General features: G+C 41.3%; 1 protein-coding gene across 4 annotated transcripts in view; it reads right to left on the reverse strand.

The window, feature by feature from the left end:
* Positions 1 to 11,478: 11,478 nt before the first annotated feature.
* Positions 11,479 to 21,852, reverse strand: part of rad52 (RAD52 homolog, DNA repair protein) — a 61,208-nt gene continuing 50,834 nt past the window's right edge. For 2 of the 4 annotated variants that reach the window (XM_039770088.1, XM_039770087.1), the window contains exons 10-12: positions 18,712 to 18,780; positions 14,838 to 15,050; positions 11,485 to 13,478 (exon numbers count right to left, since the gene is read on the reverse strand). In XM_039770088.1, coding sequence (XP_039626022.1) covers positions 13,414 to 13,478; positions 14,838 to 15,050; positions 18,712 to 18,780 — 347 coding nt within the window. In that variant the 3' untranslated portion in view covers positions 11,485 to 13,413. Of the gene's footprint in view, positions 13,479 to 14,837; positions 15,051 to 18,711; positions 18,781 to 21,852 lie in introns of all 4 variants that reach the window. The other 2 variants (XM_039770086.1, XM_039770089.1) reach the window with 2 other exon arrangements.

Below are 21,852 nucleotides of genomic sequence, written 5' to 3' on the forward strand. Positions count from 1 at the left end.
TCATCAGCAACATTTAATTGTATGTTTGCACTAAATAAAGGGTGTTCAAGCTTCATGTAAGATTGCGCTTTGCGCTACAATAAAAAAAAAAAAAAATTTGTTACCTTCTTTGTAAACTTATTAAACAAAATGATTCAAATAAAATGTTTGTTTGTTCAGTTGTCTTTGATACAAGGTGGCTTAAGAGAACAGAGTGGTGTTGCTGTCCATGTGTACTGGTGGTGCTTCGTGACAGGCCAAGCCAAGTCCCACTAAAACATTTCAAGGACTGGTCTCCTTCATTATCGGCTGCTGCCCGTCTGCCCGCACGTCTGTCGTCTTGTGGCATATTCCATGCTTTTATTATTCCGTCATTCCAGGAAGCTTTTGCCAGTAGCTTGGTTTACTCCTGCATTGCTCATCATGGCAAGCATCGGGAGCCTACAATCCATAGCTGTCAGGTTTACTTCTGTGTCTGCTCGCTTGACTAAGCAGCCATCATCCTTTTCTTCATTGGAAAAAAATTCTTGATGCAAAAAGAAGCAATGCAGAACATCAAGATGTTGTGTTTTACTATCGGCCAAATGGATTAATGATTCACTTGTCCAGAAACCAAACTTACAGTCGACTGTCTGCATCATCCAGAGGCCTCCAGTCACTTCGGCCCTGATATCACTCGCCAATTTTTTGATGAGTTAGAAACAACCCCACAATGACTTCTTCCTGTAATTCAAAGACGCTCAATGATAAGTCTTACTGGTCACTGCTCCCCGTGTTGGGTTACCAGTCTTTCTTTGTGGGCACTCGCTTGAATTATTTAAAATAAAAAATAAAAAACTGTTCAAAGGGGGCATCGCTGCCGCTTCATGCCCAGTACGGGTGTTCACCGCGTCTCTGTAGGATTGGACCCCTTCTAGCAGTGCGTAACTATGACAAAATTAATAACTGACATTTAAATGAACTGAACAATGAAATACACACCTTGTCTTGCCATCCACTTCTATTGTATTCATGGCAGCAGATCCTCCATTTTGCATCAACCACTTAAAATTGCTAATATGAAATTGTTAAATGCTGGATTGCTTGGAAAGTTACAAATGTAGTATTTAATGATTTGTTTTACTTTAAACAATAGTGATATGGCTAGCTCACTTGTTACAAAATTTGTGTCACTGGTTTTAAAACAGGAAATGCAGCAAATTACTGACATATTTATAAAATAACATCTTAAGTATATATATACATTTCTTTTCTTCTGAAAAAGCAGGCATTACCAACACTAACCACTCAAAAATGTAAAGTGTGAGGTCAAACCTGGGAATGTGTCGGTTGGGACTTGGCTGTATTAAAACAAAGGTTACCCACGTATGTAAAGTCAAAGCAGACAATAAAACCTCGAATGGCAGTAATGTGAGATTGAGACGCTCAGAGGTCTCTTGTGTGTGCACAGTATGTGAACACCTTCAATGGGATGATGGCACTCCGTCCTCGAGGTGTGCCTCCAGAGTTCTACACAACCACACATCACTTGTGGACACATAAAGCGCTACTTGTTTCAGATCCCCTTTCTCTTTGACATTTGGAAGAAAAACTGCAGGAGAGGACGTCTCTTACCTTGCGTGTTAATCTATCTAACCAGCACCTTCCCTTTTGAGAAATAAACTGCAATGATTCCTCTTATCCGAGGTTGCTTTTGATGCCTGCTGCATTTGCGTGAGCAGGTAGTAGTGAATGGTGGTCTGTGTCCCTGTGGGCCTTGTGGCTGCTTGCTTAGATTGCAGGTACTCTTCATACTGGGGCTCAAGTTCAAATGGCTGGAATAGTGTTGGTGTGCCGTGATTTAACAGTACATTTAGAAATTATGGATGATTCTCTTCATTTTTGTACTTGAACATATAAAAAATGTCTGGTGATCTAGGCTCAACATTATTGTTTTAAATTTTTCTGAAAGCTGTTGCTGCTTTACTTTTTTATAAAACAAAAATGTTTGGGATCAAACTCCTAAAATTGTGTTTAGCATGTAGTTAGTCTTACGATGCGAGTGCCTTGGATTTACTTGCACTTATTCAGTGTGTCTGTGCTGGAGTACAACACTCACTTGCTGTGTAGAGCAGTTTGGAACTGGGAAAGCTCGAAGTCTGGGAGCCCAGGAGTGCAAAATGGAACTGGAACGCAGGAATTGTCACCTGACACCATTAGTACGGAGTGGTAGTCACAATTAAAATGTGTTCCATTCCTCATATCCTGCATTTCTGTATATTTATCACAATGAATGGCTTTAGATCTTTAGACAAAATGTAATATTAGATAAAAGTTAACTGGAGTAAGAGCACTGGGCCTATTGTGATGAGAACAGCTCATTCAGACCAACAAGCTTGTCCAAAACAACATGGAGAACTGAAGGTCCACAAAGTCCTCCTTTCCTCAATGCTACCTAATCGCTCTTCTCAGGACCTTTTCTAGCGCTGCTATGTCCTTTTTGTAGCCTGGAGACCAAAACTGCACACAGTACTCAAGATGAGGCCTCACCAGTGCATTATAAAGGTTGAGCATAACCTCCTTGGACTTGTACTCCACAGATCGTGCTATATAACCTAACATTCTGTTAGCCTTCTTAATGGCTTCTGAACACAGAAGTTGATAGCTTAGAGTCCACTATGACTCCTAAATCCTTCTCATAAGGTGTACTCTCGATTTTCCGGCCGCCCATTGTGTATTCAGACCTAACATTTTTACTTCCTATGTGTAATACTTTACATTTACTGACATTAAATTTCATCTGCCATAAATCTGCCCAAGCCTGTATCTTGTCTAAGTCCTTCTGTAATAATATAGCAGATTCCAAATTACTTGCTAATCCACCTATCTTGGTATCATCTGCAAACTTAACCAGCTTGTTACTTATAATCCTATCTAAATCATTTATATCTATTAAAAATAGCAGCAGCCCTAGCACTGACCCCTGTGGAGCACCACTCTTAACATTGGCCAGTTCTGATGAGGTTCCTCGTACCCTCTGCTATCTGTAACTAAGCCAATTTTGCACTCTGGAGCCCCACTTTTAGTTTGATGCCCATCCTCTCGTGTGGCACCTTATTAAAAAATGCCTCCTGAAATTCAAGATAAATAATATCATATGCTCCACTTTCATCGTGTCTTTTTGTTACTGTGACTGTTTACTTAAACTCTTGTTTTTGTCATATACACTATATGCACACTCATTTCCTTAAGCACTTGAGGATGACTGTTATCTTGATCCGGGTGATTTGTTAGATTTCCGCCTGTTTAATGAAAGCACTACACCTCACTCAGTACCTCCTTGAAGTAGTCTGTTTTACTTTAGAGAGGCTATTGACTTCCTCACCTATAAAAATTTCAACAAAGCAATTTAGCTCCCATTTACTATTCCAGGTGCACTTCACCTCCTCCTTCACTGTTCTTCTACCACCAAAAAAAATGGATCACATCCAAAAACTCATTTTCTGTGCTCTGGTATTAGTAAGGTTAGCACAGTTAATGTTTGGGTAGTTGAAGACCTCCACAACTGTAATATCCCCTGTAAAGCTGGCTTTTTTATATTACTAAAAAAATGTCAACTTAAACGATTGTCAGCAACAGGGGGCCCGTAACACACTCCTCCTATCAGACCAAACATCCTCACTAAGTTGTGGTTCACCATCTAACTGAAGACTGGCACTGAAATTCTGTTTTACGTAAGTGGCATTTCCACCTCAGTTTTGCCAGTGTATCTGTCATTTAGCCCGGTTTTTCTTATTCTTATTATCTCAAAAGTTAAAAAAAAATGGCAGAATCCTGTTCTGAAGGGGATTCTTGCCCCCTTTTGTTAGGAGCACACTTAGTATTTATTTGAGTTTCACATACAGCCCAGCGGCAGGGCTGACGTCTTTTTATAAAGTTGTCCAACACCTGTATTGCCTGTGTGAATACTCATTCAAATAGCTAACTAAAGTTAATTGATAAGTAGAATCATCTGACTGAACATGGCCAGGCCTGATTTTAGCCAGCCCTGTTCAACATAAACCTAGTCTTTTATTGACCCTTACCATGAGAGTGAAGTAGTCTGCACAAGGTATTTAGAAGAACACTGTGCTGTTTCGAAAAGAAGTGCCAGAACAGACAAGGGAAAAGTTGTTAAAATTTAGTCATTTAGGAAAGAGTTACAAAGCAATTCTAAGGCTCTTCTGCCTCAGTGAGAGCCATTATTTAAAAATGGATCTAGATTATCTTATCGTCACCTTATTGTGGTGGAGGGGTTTGCGTGTCCCAATGATCCTAGGAGCTATGTTGTCCGGGGCTTTATGCCCCTGGTAGGGCCACCCAAGGCAAACTGGTCCTAGGTGAGGGATGAGGCAAAGAGCGGTTCAACAAACCTCCAATGAAGAGCAAAAACTCTGGACACTGTTTTCCCTTGCCCGGACGCGGGTCACCTGAGCCCCCCTCTCTGGAGCCAGACCTGGAGGTGGGGCTCGATGGCAAGCGCCTGGTGGCCGGGCCTGCACCCATGGGGCTCAGCCGGGCACAGCCCAAAGAGGTAACGTGGGTCCCCTTCTCATGGGCTCACCACCTATGGGAGGGGCCAAGGAGGTCAGGTGCAGTGTGAGTTGGGTGGTGGCCAAAGGCGGGGACCTTGGCAGTCTGATCCTCGGCTACAGAAGCTGGCTCTTGGGACATGGAATGTCACCTCTCTGAAGGGGAAGGAGCCTGAGCTAGTGCGCGAGGTCGAGAGGTTCCGGCTAGATATAGTCGGACCCACCTCGACGCACAGCTTAGACTCTGGACACCAATCTCCTTGAGAGGGGCTGGACTCTCTACCACTCTGGAGTTGCCCCCGGTGAGAGACGCCAAGCAGGTGTGGGCATATTTATTGCCCCCCGACTTGGAGCTTGTGCATTGGGGTGGGGGGAAGGATCCTGACTGTTGTTTGTGTGTATGCACCGAACAGCAGTTTGGAGTATCCACATTTTTTGGAGTCTCTGAAGAGGGTATTAGAGGGCATACCTTCTGGGGATTCCCTCGTTCTGCTGGGAGACTTCAATGCTCACGTGGGCAATGTCAGTGAGACCTGGAAGGGAATGATTGGGAGGAATGGCCCCCCCAATCTGAACCCGAGCAGTGTTTTGTTATTGGACTTCTGTGCTTGTCACGGATTGTCCATAACGAACACCATGTTCAAGCATAAGGGTGTTCATATGTGCACTTGGCACCAGGACACCCTAGGCCTCAGTTCGATGATCGACTTTGTGGTTGTGTCGTCGGACTTGCGCCATATGTCTTGGACACTCAGGTGAAGAGAGGCGGGCTGTCAACGATCATCACCTGGTGGTGAGTTGGCTTCGATCGTGGGGGAAGATGCCAGTCAGGCCTGGTAGGCCCAAACGTGTTGTGAGGGTCTACTGGGAACGGCTGGCAGAGTCCCCTGTCAGAAGTAGCTTTAACTCCCACCTTCAGCAGAACTTCGACCACATACCGAGGGAGGTGGGGGACATTGAGTCCGAATGGGCCATGTTCCGTGCCTCTATTTTTGAGGTGGCTAACCAGAGCTGTGGCCGTAAGGTGGTCGGCGCCTGTCGTGGCGGCAATCCCCGAACCTGTTTGTGGACACCGGAGGTGAGGGATACCGTCAAGCTGAAGGAGTCCTATAGGACCTTTTTGTCCTGTGGGTCTCTGGAGGCAGCTGATAGGTACCGGCAGGCCAAGCGGAATGCGGCTTTGGTGGTTGCTGAGGCAAAAACTCGGGCATGGGAGGAGTTTGGAGAGGCCATGGAGAACGACTTTCAGACAGCTTCGAGGAGATTCTGGTCCACCATCCGGCGTCTCAGGAGGGCGAAGCAGTACAGTGTCAACACCGTATATGGTGGGGACGGTGTGGGTCGGTAGGGGGAGTACTTCGAAGACCTCCTCAATCCCACTAACATGCCTTCCAATGAGGAAGCAGAGCCTGAGGACTCTGAGGTGGGCTCTCCCATCTCTAGGACTGAGGTCACCGAGGTGGTCAAAAAACTCCTTGGTGGCAGGGCCCGGGGGTGGATGAGATACCGAGTTCCTTAAGGCTCTGGATGTTGTAGGACTGTCTTGGTTGACATGTCTCTGCAACATCGCATGGACATCGGGACAGTGCCTCTGGATTGGCAGACCGGGTGGTGGTCCCCTCTTTAAAAAGGGGGACCGGAGGGTGTGTTCCAACTACAGAGGGATCACACTCCTCAGCCTCCCTGGAAAAGTCTATTCGGGGTTTCTGGAGAGGAGGGTCCGTTGGATAGTCGAACCTCGGATTCAGGAGGAACAGTGTGGTTTTCGTCCTGGTCATGGAACAGTGGACCAGCTCTACACCCTTAGCAGGGTCCTGGAGGGTGCATGGGAGTTTGCCCAACCAGTCTACATGTGTTTTGTGGACTTGGAAAAGGCATTCGACCGTGTCCCTCGGGGAATCCTGTGGGGGTGCTCGGGAGTATGGGGTACGGACCCCTGATAAGAGCTGTTCGGTCTCTGTACAACAGGTGTCAGAGCTTGGTCCGCATTGCCGCAGTAAGTCGAGCCCGTTTCCAGTGAGAGTTGGACTCCGCCAGGGCTGCCCTTTGTCACCGATTCTGTTCATAACTTTTATGGACAGAATTTCTAGGCGCAGCCAGGGTGTTGAAGGGGTCGGTTTGGTGGACTCAGGATTGGGTCACTGCTTTTTGCAGATGATGTTGTCCTGTTTGCTTCATCAGGCCGTGATCTTCAACTCTCTCTGGATTGGTTCGCAGCTGAGTGTGAAGCGGCTGGGATAGGAATCAGCACCTCCAAATCTGAGACCATGGTCCTCAGCCAGAAAAGGGTGGAGTGCACTCTCAGGGTTGGAGGCAAGATCCTGCCCCAAGTGGAGGAGTTCAAGTATCTCGGGGTCTTGTTCATGAGTGAGGGAAGAATGGAGCGTGAGATCGACAGGCGGATTGGTGCAGCATCCGCAGTGATGCGGACTCTGCATCGGTCTGTCGTGGTGAAAAAGGAGCTGAGCTGTAAGGCAAAGCTCTCAATTTACCAGTCGATCTACGTTCCTACCCCCACCTATGGTCATGAGCTATGGGAAGTGACCAAAAGAATGACATCACGAATACAAGCGGCTGAAATGAGTTTCCTCCACAGGGTGTCTGGGCTTTCCCTTAAAGATAGGGTGAGAAGCTCAGTCATCTGGGCGGGGCTCAGAGTAGAGCCACTGCTCCTCCGCATCGAGAGGAGTCAGATGAGGTGGCTCAGATGCCCCCTGGACGCCTCCCTGGTGAGGTGTTCTGGGCACGTCCAACCGGGAGGAGGCCCCGGGGAAGACCCAGGACATGCTGGAGGGACTACGTCTCCCGGCTGGCCTGGGAACGCCTTGGGATTCTCCCGGAAGAGCTGGAAGAAGTGGCCAGGGAGAGGGAAGTCTGGGCCTCTCTGCTTAACCTGCTGCCCCTGCGACCCGACCCCGGATAAGCTGAGGAGGATGGATGGATCTGGATTAATTTGTACCTCAACAAAAACTCGGGAGCAGAGTGGAAAGTCCACAGAAATGCTAAGACACCTTGACTTGAATAAGAAGTCTCTTTGGGCCCACACTAATGGGCGCAATTCCATCTTTCATCCATAGTGTGGGAAGACGTCAGCTATCCAGCATGCAACTCTCAAAATTGAACCAGCCTGTAGCTGCAAAGGCAACATCAGCATCACTCCAAACAGAAGGTGGGAGAAGATGTGGCACTTCATCATCTGACAAGGCATTATACCTTACTAGCTGTGTAAGGGTCCTAGAAACTATTGCAATCATCAGAAAAAAACTGAAATGCACAGATGTCAAGTAATTCAAAGGAACTACTCTGGGCATCTCTTGCCTAGGAGGCTTCATTTGCTGACGTGCTGGCCTCGCTTGTGTATTAGCGATAGGAGGGAAAGTTAAAGGAATAGCGATTTGCCAACGTGGTCGCCACGCTTCCACGAATAGACGTTTATATATAAAATAAAGTCGATTTAGAGACCAAAATGGGGAGTTTATGGGGTGCTTTTTGTTTAGTACTCACCACAAAGATTCCTTGATACTGCTGGCAGCCTGTTGTGGACAGAGTTGGACCTGATTGTCTGAAGTCCTGTGCTGTTCAGTCTGCATTAGCAAGTCTCTAGCTTTAAGAAGGCAAAAAGGTCTAAACTGCTGATTGGTGTGCCACAGTGGCCTGCTGCAGTGACTACAGAGCACACCTGTCATGATGAAATAAAGCCTTAAAGGACGCATCCCAGTGTTAGGAGTTGAGTCACTGACCTCATGCAGTTGGTGCTGCTTTGACCTCTGTGCTGACAAACTAGTCTCGCTGAAGCTAGCTGTACAATTTCTATGATTATATATAATATATATATGAATCTATGGTGGTGCAGTGGTAGCGCTGCTGCTCCGCAGTTAGGAGACCTGGGTTCGCTTCCCGGGTTCTCCCCGTGTCTGCGTGGGTTTCCTCCCATAGTCCAAAGACATGCAGGTTAAGTGAATTGGCAATTCTGAATTGTCCCTAGTATGTGTGTGTGCGCGCCTTGCGGTGGGCTGGCGTCCTGCCCAGGGTTTGTTTCCTGCCTTGCGCCCTGTTTTGGCTGGGATTGGCTCCAGCAGACCACCGTGACCCTGTAGTGAGGATATAGTGGGTTGGATAATCGATGGATATGAAACACTTATTATTCCAATATTTATGTTAATAAGAATATATTCAAAGTGTATTTTTTGGTAAAAATGTGTCAGAACTGTACTGTGTCTTTTCTGCACAAAACAATTTCCCAAGAAATGTATGCCCTTCCTTTCAATGTCTAGAAAATGCCTGTTGAGTTAAGTATGACAAAGTTGTGACCAGTTAAATCAAAATAGCAGAAAAACAATCAACATGAGTGCTGAGCAGAAGCCAGGCTGAGTTGGTTTTCCCTCAGGTTGTTTCTGAAGAGTCCTTTCTGGTTCTGTTAAAACTACATTGATGAACTTTTCTGGTCCTTAGATGATGTCTTTTTGCAATGACTTGGCGAGGATGCTGTGTTGTTCCAATTCAAACCCAAAAGTGCTGAGTTTTTTTTTTTTTGGGTATATTATGGATGAGTCTTTAGAAAGGCTCTCGTGTAACCTGGCAGAGCTGCAGCAGTTTGGCAAAGAAGAACAGGGACACACTGCTGTGTGCAGACGGGCAAAGCTGGTAGAGAGACCCACATTGACTACTACTGTGTCCTTTGTGTTTGTAACTGGATACAGCATCCCACATTGTCATCTTGTCTGGCTTCAGCCTGTTCTTCTGTTGCACTTGCTCTGAGCCACTAAAAAAGACAACAAAACAAAGGCACCACCGGGGTCAAAAACCTCAATCTTCAACTGATCAAATGAGGGAGGGATGCAAATTCTGACAGAGATTGGTATGCATATCCCCCCTTAATAAAAAGACAAGTGTCTGTCAGTGTGACCGAGTGGCTGCTATGTGTCTGTCATTCCAACAGATGGCACATCACAAGAGCTTTGCTTTTATGAATCCCATACCAAATAGCACAAAACAGAGATGTATGAATTACATGGTGCACTGCAAATGTTGGCACTGAGGGCTACTGTATGTGTGTACTGTATGTATGTATACATGCTGTATAATGTACAGACACACAAACAGCTTTATGTATTATATTAATTTAGACCCCATTGCTGAGATCTGTTTTCACTTTGACATTAAGGAATCTTTTTCTTTTGATGGATACCAAAAAGCCAAATTAGGCCCACTGTGATTCAAAGCTGTATAACAATAAAATGTGAAAACCTCCAAAGATTTGAATACTTTTGATGGCACTGTCCATGTGGTCGTCCTCTTTGAAGTGAATGTAAATTTACAGTAAAGTCTCACTCCAGCATGACCTAACACAAACCATCTCTCTTCTCACTGCCACAAGTTTTTTGATAATCGACCATTAATGGTTGGTTTCCAAACATTTGGGCCACTACCCTTTATAAGTTAAGTGTACATTTAGCAGGGATTTCCTTTTCTCCTGCATGTACCCATTTGCCGTAATAACATAACAAAAACCTCTTTCAAGTGACAGCCACTTGCACGTTCAGGATACATTTCAACAATTTATAAACATTTTCTTTGTAGGCAAGTAAATTCGCTCCATCAATGTCACAATGCAAATAGGAGGCCAGAATTGAACAGTAACTTAAGTGTCTGACTTTGCCTTGTTTGTATTTTATCTTTTTGAAAATGAAATATTTCTCTTATTTAATACAGTATGTGGTTAAAACAATAGGAATTTACACAGCCTAAAAACTGCACAATTTGGGGACAGTTTCTGGAGATAACTGTATGCTGCAGACCTGCTGCTCTCTCAATGTGTTAGCCATTGATCACTTGCTGGTTTAAAAAAAAAAAAAGACACCAAACATAAAATCAAACAGCCACCGAGTGGTCTCCCAAGGCAGCCATGTCCAATGTGTCTACAGTCACAACCACAGCTTCATAGCATTTAAAAGCATCTCCTTAAAAGTAACACCAAAGAAGGCCAATTTGAGCATGTGGGGACATTCACCTTACAAAAAGGCTGACTGAATGAAGACAACCATTTCATCTGATCCCAACTCTTTAGGCCAATTTGCTCCGAGTATTCTGTTGGAGAGCAGACATCAAAATGGTTTCTATGGGTCACTGACGGACACAGGCCTCCCCACCACACCAAGGTCGTAGTCCTAGAGGGATTAACAACTATTTATTTAATCCAATAGTGGTCATAATGATAGTCTTGTATTCTGTAAATACACTCAGAACTGGCTGTGCGGCCGAAGGGGTCTTTAAGTGACCCACACAGTTCCTTCAGGCTGGTAACCAAAAATGTGGCATGCAGCTGGTACAGTATATGGGCTCATAACCACCAAGGTGAAGGATGAGTGGTGGGAGCCTTGGCTGTATGGCAGATTCTGGCATCCTAGATGTTTGGCTCCTGGGATCTGGATTGCAACTTCTCCAATGAAGATCACTGCCATTCACCTTTCTACACAGAACACTTGCTCTGAAACCAAACTTCTCGATTAGGAGAGTTCAACCTCTAACCCTTTGGGAAAAGACTTGCGTGAGTTTTAGGGGGGAGGAGATATTCACAAGCCCTGGCTTTGGGTGCTACACAATTCTCAGTTTGCTCCAATGGACACGCCGGTTACCTAAATGTGACTGTAAGTATTAGACATAGCAAACTATTCCAAGTATTTGGCTATTTTAGAGATCATTGATTCACTGCTTGAAAGGGTACCATCAACTGATGAAAAATGATGTAGGGAAAGGAAAGCTGTCAAGTTGGAGAGGGTTAGAAGGTGGCTCAGCAGATTTGACCAAGAGGCACTGGCACCTTAAAGAGGAAGCAGCTACAGCAGTGGCCAGAGCAAAAGCCTGCATGTGGCTAGGGGGTTTGGCAAGGTCACCAACTTTTGGATTGGCTTTGAAGAAGTTCTAGCAAAACATCATATAACTCCTGAAGGAGAAGTGGGACTGCTCCCAGGCTGATCTCAACCTGGGATTTTGTTTGAGAAATGGAAAGAAAAGATTAAAGATCTTTCACTTAGCTTTGGCAAAGATAGTGCCAAAAGCATTGGTTTGAGCCATGTCCGTCTGTAGCAAAGGTCACTGCACCAATTAAGAACTTCTGTAGTGGAAAGGTTTAGATCTGACAAGAAATACTTAAAGCACTGGATACAATGTTGTGTAGAAGCAGAGAACAAAGCCTTGGGACAGTCAAGAGAGATAGTCCTAACAAGAGGGAGGGGATCACACTATTCCACCCCTCTTGGCAAGCTTCTTCAGGAATACTGGCATAGGGACTACTCTTTATATCTTGGGAGAAATAAAGCAGATTTCACTCTGTGCAGAACAGTGGACCATTTTTTTTTTTTTATTTTACACTTGCAAAAGGAAGAATGGATTTTTACCAATCATGTCTACATGTACTTCATGGATTTCGAAAATGCTTTCAACTGTGAACCCACAGTATCTTCCGGGAGGTGCTTGGCTTCTAGGGCAACTACAGACTACCTTTCATTCCCCATATTTGTGGAGCAAGAATTAGGTCTTCATGGTTGGTAAGACAAGGCAGTTCATTGTGGGCAATGAACTCTGCTAACAGTGAGTTTTGTCTTGCCTACTATTCACGGTATTTATGGACAGGAATATGGAGGTCCATCAGAAAAAAAACAGAGTATGCAATTTGGGGTCCTAAAAATTACACCTCTGTGGTTTACAAATGCTGAAGACCTCTTAGCTGCAAACTATACTGTATGCCAGATACCTCAATAGATGAAGCCAAGGCTGATGTCAACTTTCTCAGAAAATAGTGGCATGCTGTTTTCAGATAAGGAATAAGCAGCTGCTCCTCATGAAACAGTTGAAGTACTTAAGGATTTTGAGATGATAATCAGACAGACCAGCAAATCAGTGTAGAAACAGGAGTGTTGTGGACATTGTACTAGACCATGATGGTGACGAGGTAGGTTAGGTCCTCAGAAAAAAGCTTTCCATTTGCTGGTCAGTGTACATTTCCTTCCATTCTTATGCTTACAAGATCTGGGTAGTTAACTGAAAGATGAAGTCATAAACACAAATTACAAAAATGAGGTTCCTGTCCATGCTCGCTCTTGGATGCTGTAGAGTGACAAGCTCAGCAGTACAGGAGGACCTTCATGCACATCATCTGCTTCTCTGGATGGTAAGGAGCCAGCTGAGGTGGTTTGGGCATGTAGTTAGAATGCCCCTGTTCACACTCCTTGGGTGGTGCATACATGCACAGCCCACTCAGAGAAGACCAAGGAGAACCAGGACATACAGTACATGCCACACTGGCCTTCGAGTGTTTGGGAATTTCCATGGAGAGGTTTGAAGAAATTGGAGAGGATAGGTGGGCTTTGAAGGGTACCTCAGCATGTTGCTGCCATGATTTTCATCATGACAAATGAAGTAAAAATGAATGATCACATTATAAATAAAAATGAGTATACACTAATAAAAAAAGTAGATTTCTTTAATAACATTACACAAAATTTAAAATAACTATATTTAACAAACCCAATACACATGAGGGCATACAAATGTAAAAATATGAATCCAACAATAACACTGATAAAATAGCTATTTATGTAAATAAAAATAAAATTAAAAAAAAAAAAAAAAATTAAGAGGAAGCTGCAAACCTTCCAGTCTTTAAATTTCTATTAAGAGGATCAGGCAAAGTAATCCGGCCAATGTAAGCAGACTACAAGGGTCTCATTGCTGTATTGTCATGATATTAAAATGTCTGAACACTGAGGGCGATAGTTTTTAAGAAAAGTTAAATCATATATTTTGTTTTTCTTCAAAAGCAACCAAATACAATGAACAAAAATGTCTTATAAGTAGGCTTTGAAAATATTGCTAAAAATTATGCTTACGATGGCTCAAGTTTTCTCTTCTTGAGATGGTGGGCTTGTCTGTGCGGACTACCATATTGTGCTGTATAAAGGAAAGAAAAATAGATATTAATCCTCAAATCTCCATTTTTTTTAACTAGTTTAAATTATTTGGGGAAGAAAGCATGCCTAATGTTCCATGAAATTTCCTGATTTTAAAAAATGTACTAGTGACAAGGTTTAAGTAATCTTATGCATATCATCAAGGCAGAACATTTGGCAGTATTAATTTTCATGTATTGCCGGTGTTGCAATACAAATACTAGCCATACAAAGGATCATTTATTCAATACAAATAAAGATATTTCCTCATGTTAAGAAACTACATTCATATTCTAATCAAACTTAACCCAAACAGAATGTTTAAAGTATGATTCTTGTTTTTATATACTCTATGTTTAATTGGAGTATATTTATATTATATATATATATACACACACACACACACATATATATATATATATATATATATATATATATATATATATACATACATATATACATTATATAGTTTATGCCTACATTTTGTCATCTACTAGTAGAATATAAAAAACATTTCTGTTTTAACAATGTGTTGACACAGATTACTGTAGAAACGGAACAGACATGAAATGCGTGTGTTCCAAACAACGATCTATTATTTCCACTCTAAAACTCCACTTCACTCCCAGATACTCAATCAAGGCATGAGCTGAGAGAAGTTCGTGCACGTTCTAAATTGGTGGGGGGATGGAATAGCCGGCTGCTCTTTATCAGCACATTTAGAAGACAAAGGGCGCTGGCGGAGAGGTGTGAAGGGATTTAAGAAGCAGTTTAAGGTGGGACGTATCTACGAGTTTTTTCGTAGGCTCTGGTAATTCTAGTGTTAAAGGGCAAAGACTATTAATTGAAACACCGACTCCACTTTGGTGAACTGGAGTGCCCATGGGTTGTAAGCGGTAGGCTGTTTGAATTTTGAAAAGGATTCACTGACTAAATGGGTGGGGAACTGGGGATAATTTAATGCTTTTAATGCTAAAAACTATATCAAGACCGGTCTGGCTTACGGGTGGTTTTCCCCCATTATAAACAAGAACTATAGAAGCACCACTTGTTCAAAAATTACAACAAATGTGGAAAGCAGATATCTGCATATTAACTCATATTGCAAGGAAATTACTTAAATGCTAATCATTCTTTTAGCTGAAATTCTACTTGTTTCCCCTTTGTTTTTTGGCTTTGTTTTACATTGCAGAGGATGTTTTTTTCTTTCAATGTTTTTTTTTTTTACATCTGTCTATATGTTGCTTTTTAAAACAAACTGAACAAATACTACAGCACATGGTAACAATGTTTCAAAAACAGTTTTGCGATAAATTGTAAGGTGCATTGTTTTAAAATCAGAAAGCCATTTTTTTTTAACCTGAGTTTGGCTGATATTCAGGCTGCTGTTGAGTTTTCTGTTCATAGATAGGATGTCCACTTCCAGGTCTGATTGGTGGCCGCATGGATTGCTCCCTTTGTGGAGTTTTGCTCCTGGTCATCATATGGTGGGTGTTGAAAGGAGTTGTTGAAGCATTGTTCAGACTGAAGTTATCAGTTCCATCCAGGGGCAAATCCCACATTTCAAGGTCTTCTGTAAAGCAGAAAGTGGAAGGCTAAGTAATGCATAAAGTTTAACCTTAAATTCAAGTAAATTTGCAGGCAACTCATATAAAATATAAACATATGAGAAAATGAGAAAAAAAGAATCCAGTAGTTGGATAAAAAATAAAAAAAAATAAAAGAGATGCTATGTTTATATAGGTGGTGCATGCTAGTTGCAAAAATTGAGATCTTAATTTACATACCCTGAAAAACAGAAACTAGAAAAAAAAAAAAACTTTCAGAAATAATGTAGATTCTTTTTTTTTTGAAAAGCAAAATTTTCTTTATCTAGAATCACCAAAAATAGCACATCAAGAAACTGCATGAGGTTAAATAGCCTCTTTTTCTATACTTATTAGTGGAGTATCAGTACTAAAATTTTGACCTCTATAGTGATATCAGCTTTCAGACCTCAAAAAAATAATAGAACTGCCACCTCAGCCTCTCCGGTGCACCGCGCCATCATGCACTTCCCTGATGTACCACATAAACATGCGCTTTTACCAACCACCACAGTTCCTCCTTTGAATTTTCCAGCATGTCAAATACCCCTGTGAAGTCTTCTGCTTGTCAAATGTGGTTAAGGGGCAAGTTTGGCAGTCCAATGGAGTATGCCTCCAATGCAATGAAGAGCAGACAAATGAGATACTGAGCACAAGGTCTTTAAAACCTACTGTTTACTTACAGTGCATAAAGTACCAAATTGCTGGTATTTTAATAAATACAATTTCAATAAATTGGGTTACTCGGTACTTTTGCAGTACAGTAATCCCTCCTCGATCGCGGGGGTTGCGTTCCAGAACCCCCCGCGATAGATGAAAATCAAAGTAGAAACCATATGTTTGTATGGTTATTTTTTTATATATTTTAAGCCCTTATAAACTCTCCCACACTGTTAACATTATTAGAGCCCTCTAGACATGAAATAGCACCCTTTAGTCAAAAGTTTAAACTGTGCTCCATGACAAGACAGAGATGACAGTTCCTTCTCACAATTAAAAGAATGGAAATAGATCTTCTCTTCAGGAGCAGAGAATTTCAGAGAGAGAGAGAGAGAGAGCGCTCCCAAAGAAAAGCAAACAATCAAAAAATCAATACGTGTGCTTTTAAGTTTAAGCGGCATTTTTTAGAGGAGCGTTAGTATCTTCTAAGCAAACAGCCTCTGTGCAAACAGCCCCTCTGCTCACATCTCCACCGTCAGGCGCAGAGAACGTCAGAGAGAGAGAGAGAGAGGGAGGGTGAGAGAGAGGCAGAGACAAGCAAACAATCGAGCTCAGCGCGGGATGCATATCTTATAGCATTGAGGAGTTTTAGTTAATATGTAATACATGCTCTGATTGGGTAGCTTCTAAGCCATCCGCCAACAGCGTCCCTTGTATGAAATCAACTGGGCAATCAAACTGAGGAAGCGTGTAGCATAAATTAAAAGACCTATTTTCCGCAGAAATCCGCAAACCAGGGAAAAATCCGTGATATATATTTAGACATGCTTACATTTAAAATTCGCGATAGAGTGAAGCCGCGAAAGTCGAAGCGCGATATAGCGAGGGATTACTGTACCTATATACCACACAGCTCTATTTCTTGTGTGTGTTCTAATTCCAGGGATACTAAATGCTACACAAGGGTAACAGGGATGTCAATTATAAATATAAGATGGCAGACACTGTCCTACAAGAAGCAACCTCTGAAAAGGATTTAGGGGTTGACATAATGTTTTCATTGTTACAATTTGCCATTGAAAACGTAAATAAAATGTTACACCATATTGTAAGGACTATCGAATATAAATCAAGTGATGTTATGCTCAAACTATAAACTGCACTAGTAAGACCACATCTGGAGTATTGTGTGTAGTTCTGGTCACTATGGTACAAGAAAGACAGAGCAGCACTTGAAGCTGTGCAGAGGAGAGCACCCAAGTGCATCCCAGGACTTAAGGACATGTCCTACTCTGACACACCCAGACAATTAAACCTGTATAGTCTTGAGCAGAGGAGACTACATGGAGACCTAATCCAAGTAATTAAAAATTCTCAAAGCCATTGATAAAGCTGATCCAACAATATTCTTTCAGCTTAACGGTGAATCACGTACTCAAGGACACCAGTAGAAACAAAGGGGAAGTACATTTAAGACTGAAGCCAGGGTGCACTTCTTTACAGAATTGTGTGAATCTGGAACAAACTATTGAGATGCGTGTTTGAAACAGAAACGCTGACAACCTTTAAGTACCACCTGGATGAGATATTGCGACAGCTTAACTATTACCTAAACCAAGTATTTTGATCAACTGAATGGTCTTCTCTCATTTGTCAAATATCTTATTTTCTGTACTTCAACAAATTTAACCTGTTAGTCTTCAGATTCAGGAGTAGATACAGATGGATGAAAAACTTGAACATTTACTTATGCTTATACAGAATACATATGGTGTGGACTGATTTTATCTGTCTTAAGGTCCAAATCAACAAAGAACAATTTTATGGGATTGACGCAAATCATTGTTTTATACCAGTACAGTGTGTTTTGACAGCAACTTTATGTTAGAATTTTCAAGAAGGAAGGAGAATCACATTACTCCTGTTTGTGATTTTATGAGCAGTGTATAGAAAGTGAAATCATGCCTGGGAGGCAGGAAGAATATAATGCAAAAAGCACCTACTGCAAATACCCATGTATATCCGTCTGTCTGCATGAATTACCCAGCTCCCAGTTGACTACTTATGTTGAAATTTAGCTCACTTGTTCTTCAAAGAAATTTGTCATGAAAGTTAAATTTTCACTCAAATACCATGAATAAAATGCTTTGTACAATTTTTTAAAATGCCAACATCTTGCATTGAAAAAGACAATTATAAACTCGTCTGTGCAACATCAATTATGGATTCATTTGCCATTTCAAATTTACCTGGAGAAAGGTAACTTCAACAAGTATATTTTGTGTATTTTCCTCTTTTACTTGTCTACCAGCTGCTCCTGACAGCAGTTATTGAAATGCAACGGTAAGTGTATGCATGAACCTCTGGGACAGCAGCTCAGTTCCCCCTGCTGCTTGAGGTAAGTTAACCATAAAAGCAGAGTAACAAAAAACAAACAAAATTGCAAATATCACATATCTAGAAATGAATGCAAGACTAAAGAATTTATGTGTCATTCTCTGACCACAGAGTGAACAAATATCTATATTTACAGTGTGTTATGCTAAAACAGCCTCATAGCTGCATTGTTGTTTTTTTTTTTTTTTAACATGGACTTTAGCTAGAATAGAATTCTTTATTTTGTTTTCAGTTCTACCATAGATATGCAAGTGCTTAGTTTTTTATCAGTCATTATGTTTCACGGTATTTACATAGAAATTCCGTCCATTCATATTTCATTTGTTCTGTCACTTCAAAGGTCTTGCTTATTTGTGATCAGTTAAGGTTTATCCATAAATTTACCTGCCTCAATAAAAGGTATAAAGAATTAATAGCACCCCCAAATTACTGCTCAATCTAGTCACCCTATAGCCATCATGACCATAACCAGAATAAACTGTGTAGAAACAAAAGAATGGATACGTAATAAAAACTTGTCACAGATTAAATAAACAGCTCATAAAATACAAAAGATTGAAAAGTTGGGGAAAAAAAATACAAGTATTTAACCTGCTAGATATTCATCATCCAATTTCTTCTTGGGGGAATGACAAGGCGTACTGTGATGAACTCTGTTGTCTTCAGAGAAAGACAAAGCCATCATGGTTAAGAAAAAGGGAAAAAAAAAACTTTGATTTAGAAAGTAATACTGGTATGCTGCTGAAAATAAATGTTATACTTAGAGTTACTGGACATTTTTCTTTACAATACACAACATATAAACATCAAGCAATTAAAGAAACACATAAAATGCATTATCACAGTACAATTAAAGATAACAGAAATAAACATTTTTGTGATCAATGTAAAATAGGTCAATAAACAACTAAAGCAAAGACTGAAACAAGGTATAAATAAGAATGACAGTGGAATTCCCGATTTTAGTCTGTTCAGAATTTGTACTTTCTTGTTTTTGAATTAAAATGAAAATCTGATTTTTATAGATGCCACTCATGGATGTATGGAAATGCAAAGTACAGTGATGTTGTTGCTTTATGTCATTGTGCAATAAATAATCATTCTCTGAAGCTATACAATAAAAAAAAGAAATTGAACTAATACTTGACATTTAAATTGAGTTTAAACTTAAAAAATGGTATAGTTGTCTATGTCGATACAAAAAGAAAAAGACAGTGTCAAGATGTTCTATATTGTTTTGGTTCAAGTTTTAATTTACCATTCCTTCTCCTGCATTTTTCCTTTTTAGTGTAATTAGTATAATTATCATTATTTTCTTCTCTTTTTTTAACCTAACTACATTAGGTTAACAACAGACAGAATACAGTGAGTTGTCTTTCTCAGCCATTGTCTCCAAATCTCACCATTCCTTCTCATGTGTAGGCATGGTGAGCTTGGTCTTTGTATACCATTATTTTCAAAACAGATTTTGGATTATTAATATTAATCAACAACAGAAAGCTATTGTTTCAGATAGATTTAGCATTTACTTCGATTAACAGGTTTACTATTGTATCATGCTGTAAAACTACTATTAGCAGTAACCAAGGGCTCTGATTCATCACAATCAGCTTCTAACAGAAGAGGCCCCAACCAGTAGGTATAACATTTTGAATGGCTTTGACTTATTTGGAAACCCTTGACCGAAGCTATCCCGCTAACTAAATTTATTATACAGTACTTTTTTTTTATTTTATTTTTTTATTTAACACACTCCCAGATGTTTCAAAGGACAAAATTGTTGGTACTTCTAAACGTAGTGCAGGCAAATTAAAATACAACAGAAGTACATCGTCTTTGGTAAATTATGCCTGTTGCATAATCCTCTGCAGACAGAAGTACATGAATGAAAGAATGTCTAATGCATTATTTACTACTATTTACAGCAAAATGGGCCGTATTAGACTACAGACCTCTAAATTTAGTTAAGAAACAGGGCTGAGATGCATCAGGTCTGACAATTCTTATGTGACACAATTGTAACCACGTGAAGAAAATGCATATCAAGGATTTAGATCAAAGGCACAAGTCTTTGCAGTTTGAGCAGTTAAGTTGTACAGCTGCCACATTCCCTACTACTGGGAATTGCTGGATCACCTTTGTTAAACCCGTAATGAATCACAATTAATTGCAGGACATGCTGTGATTTACTAGGATTAAAAATTTTTGTTTGATAGCCCTAGTCTGTAAATAAAAGTGCTGCTAGCCTGAGGGGGTAGTATTCTACAAAATGCACTTAAGAAATCAACACTTACTGTAGCTGAGTAAGCCTCATTGTCTAGTCAAGGCTCAACCAGTTCCATGAACACAAAGAATTTTTTTGTTAACTTAAGACAGTCTTAGGCAATCCACAATTATGTGTTCACTGCTGATATTTAAGCAGCCATGAGAACCAATTGTTGAACCGAGTCCAAAATTTGCAGACTGAGTACGTGAAACTGATGGGTGTGTATAGTGTACAGTAATCCCTCGTTTAACGCGGGAGATAGGTTCCAAAGCTGGCCGCAAGAACTGAATTTCCACGAAGTAGGGACACCATATTTATTTAATAATTTAACGTGTATTTGGACATTTTTAAACCCTCCCTGTACTGTTTACAACCCACCATTTACTCTATTAATAACAGGGACAACTGTTAAGCAATATGAAATCCATAGATAAGTTTACAGTTACTGTATAGCGAAGTACACGTACCTATATATGACGTGATGATGGTGATGAATATGCTGTGCAGTAAAAATAATGACGAAGCTGATTGACGAAGATGATGACTTTTACTGCGCAGCCGATGACTGTATTTTACGTCTCTTCAGACGGCGGTGCCATTTCCTGGGGCACCTCTTCCACGGTTTCCGAAGGTGTATCCGTAGTAGTAGTAGGAACTGGCTCTTTTTTGCGAGGATGCAAAAACATTGTGATCGGCAGCTGCTGCCGCTGCTTCTTTTTCCGGTTGAAGAGCAGCTAGTAGGTGGTCATGACGTTGTCGACCTTGTTGCAAAATTGGACCGATCGAACCATATCGTCGTCCCATTACTGTGACCGCTCTTGCAGATCCTTAGCCAGTCTGCAGCCACAGCCGCAAACGTTCTCCCTTCCTTCAACATATCCAGAAGTTTCATCTTCGTAGCAATCGTCATCATTCTTCGTTGGCGTTTAGGCTCAGCACCAACCTTGGAAGAAGGAGCATGTTTGGGAGCGATTGCAGGGGGTGAAAATTGAAGCGAAGTTCAACACAAACAAACCACAAAAAAAAAAAATCACACACAGTACAGTGTAAAGTAAACCGCTAGGCAAGAAAGCTTGAAGCGAAATGGCCGCGACAGAGAGACAAGGGGAGGTGCTGTAGGATCTGGGCATCAGTCAAAGCACCAATCACGGGCCTGATTAGAAAGCGGGAAGCTGTGATTTGTCATCTCCCTCCCATGTACCAATCACAGCCTGTGTTACAACGCACTTAGTCACCGAACTTGTTTTGTTGTTCTTAGACTAGGAAATACTACTACTATATTTAAAAACCCGCAAAGTCATGAATCCGTGAAAAGTGAACCGCGAAGTAGCGAGGGATTACTGTATTTATTATAAGACAGCTTTGAAAGGTTTAGTTTTATTTATCATTAAAAAAATGTCCGACAGCTGTGTTCTTTTTACCAGTTGATCAATAATACTTGATTTAAAAACACCACAAAAAAAGAT

Source organism: Polypterus senegalus, chromosome 11 (assembly GCF_016835505.1).
Source record: "Polypterus senegalus isolate Bchr_013 chromosome 11, ASM1683550v1, whole genome shotgun sequence".
Classification (NCBI taxonomy): domain Eukaryota; kingdom Metazoa; phylum Chordata; class Cladistia; order Polypteriformes; family Polypteridae; genus Polypterus; species Polypterus senegalus.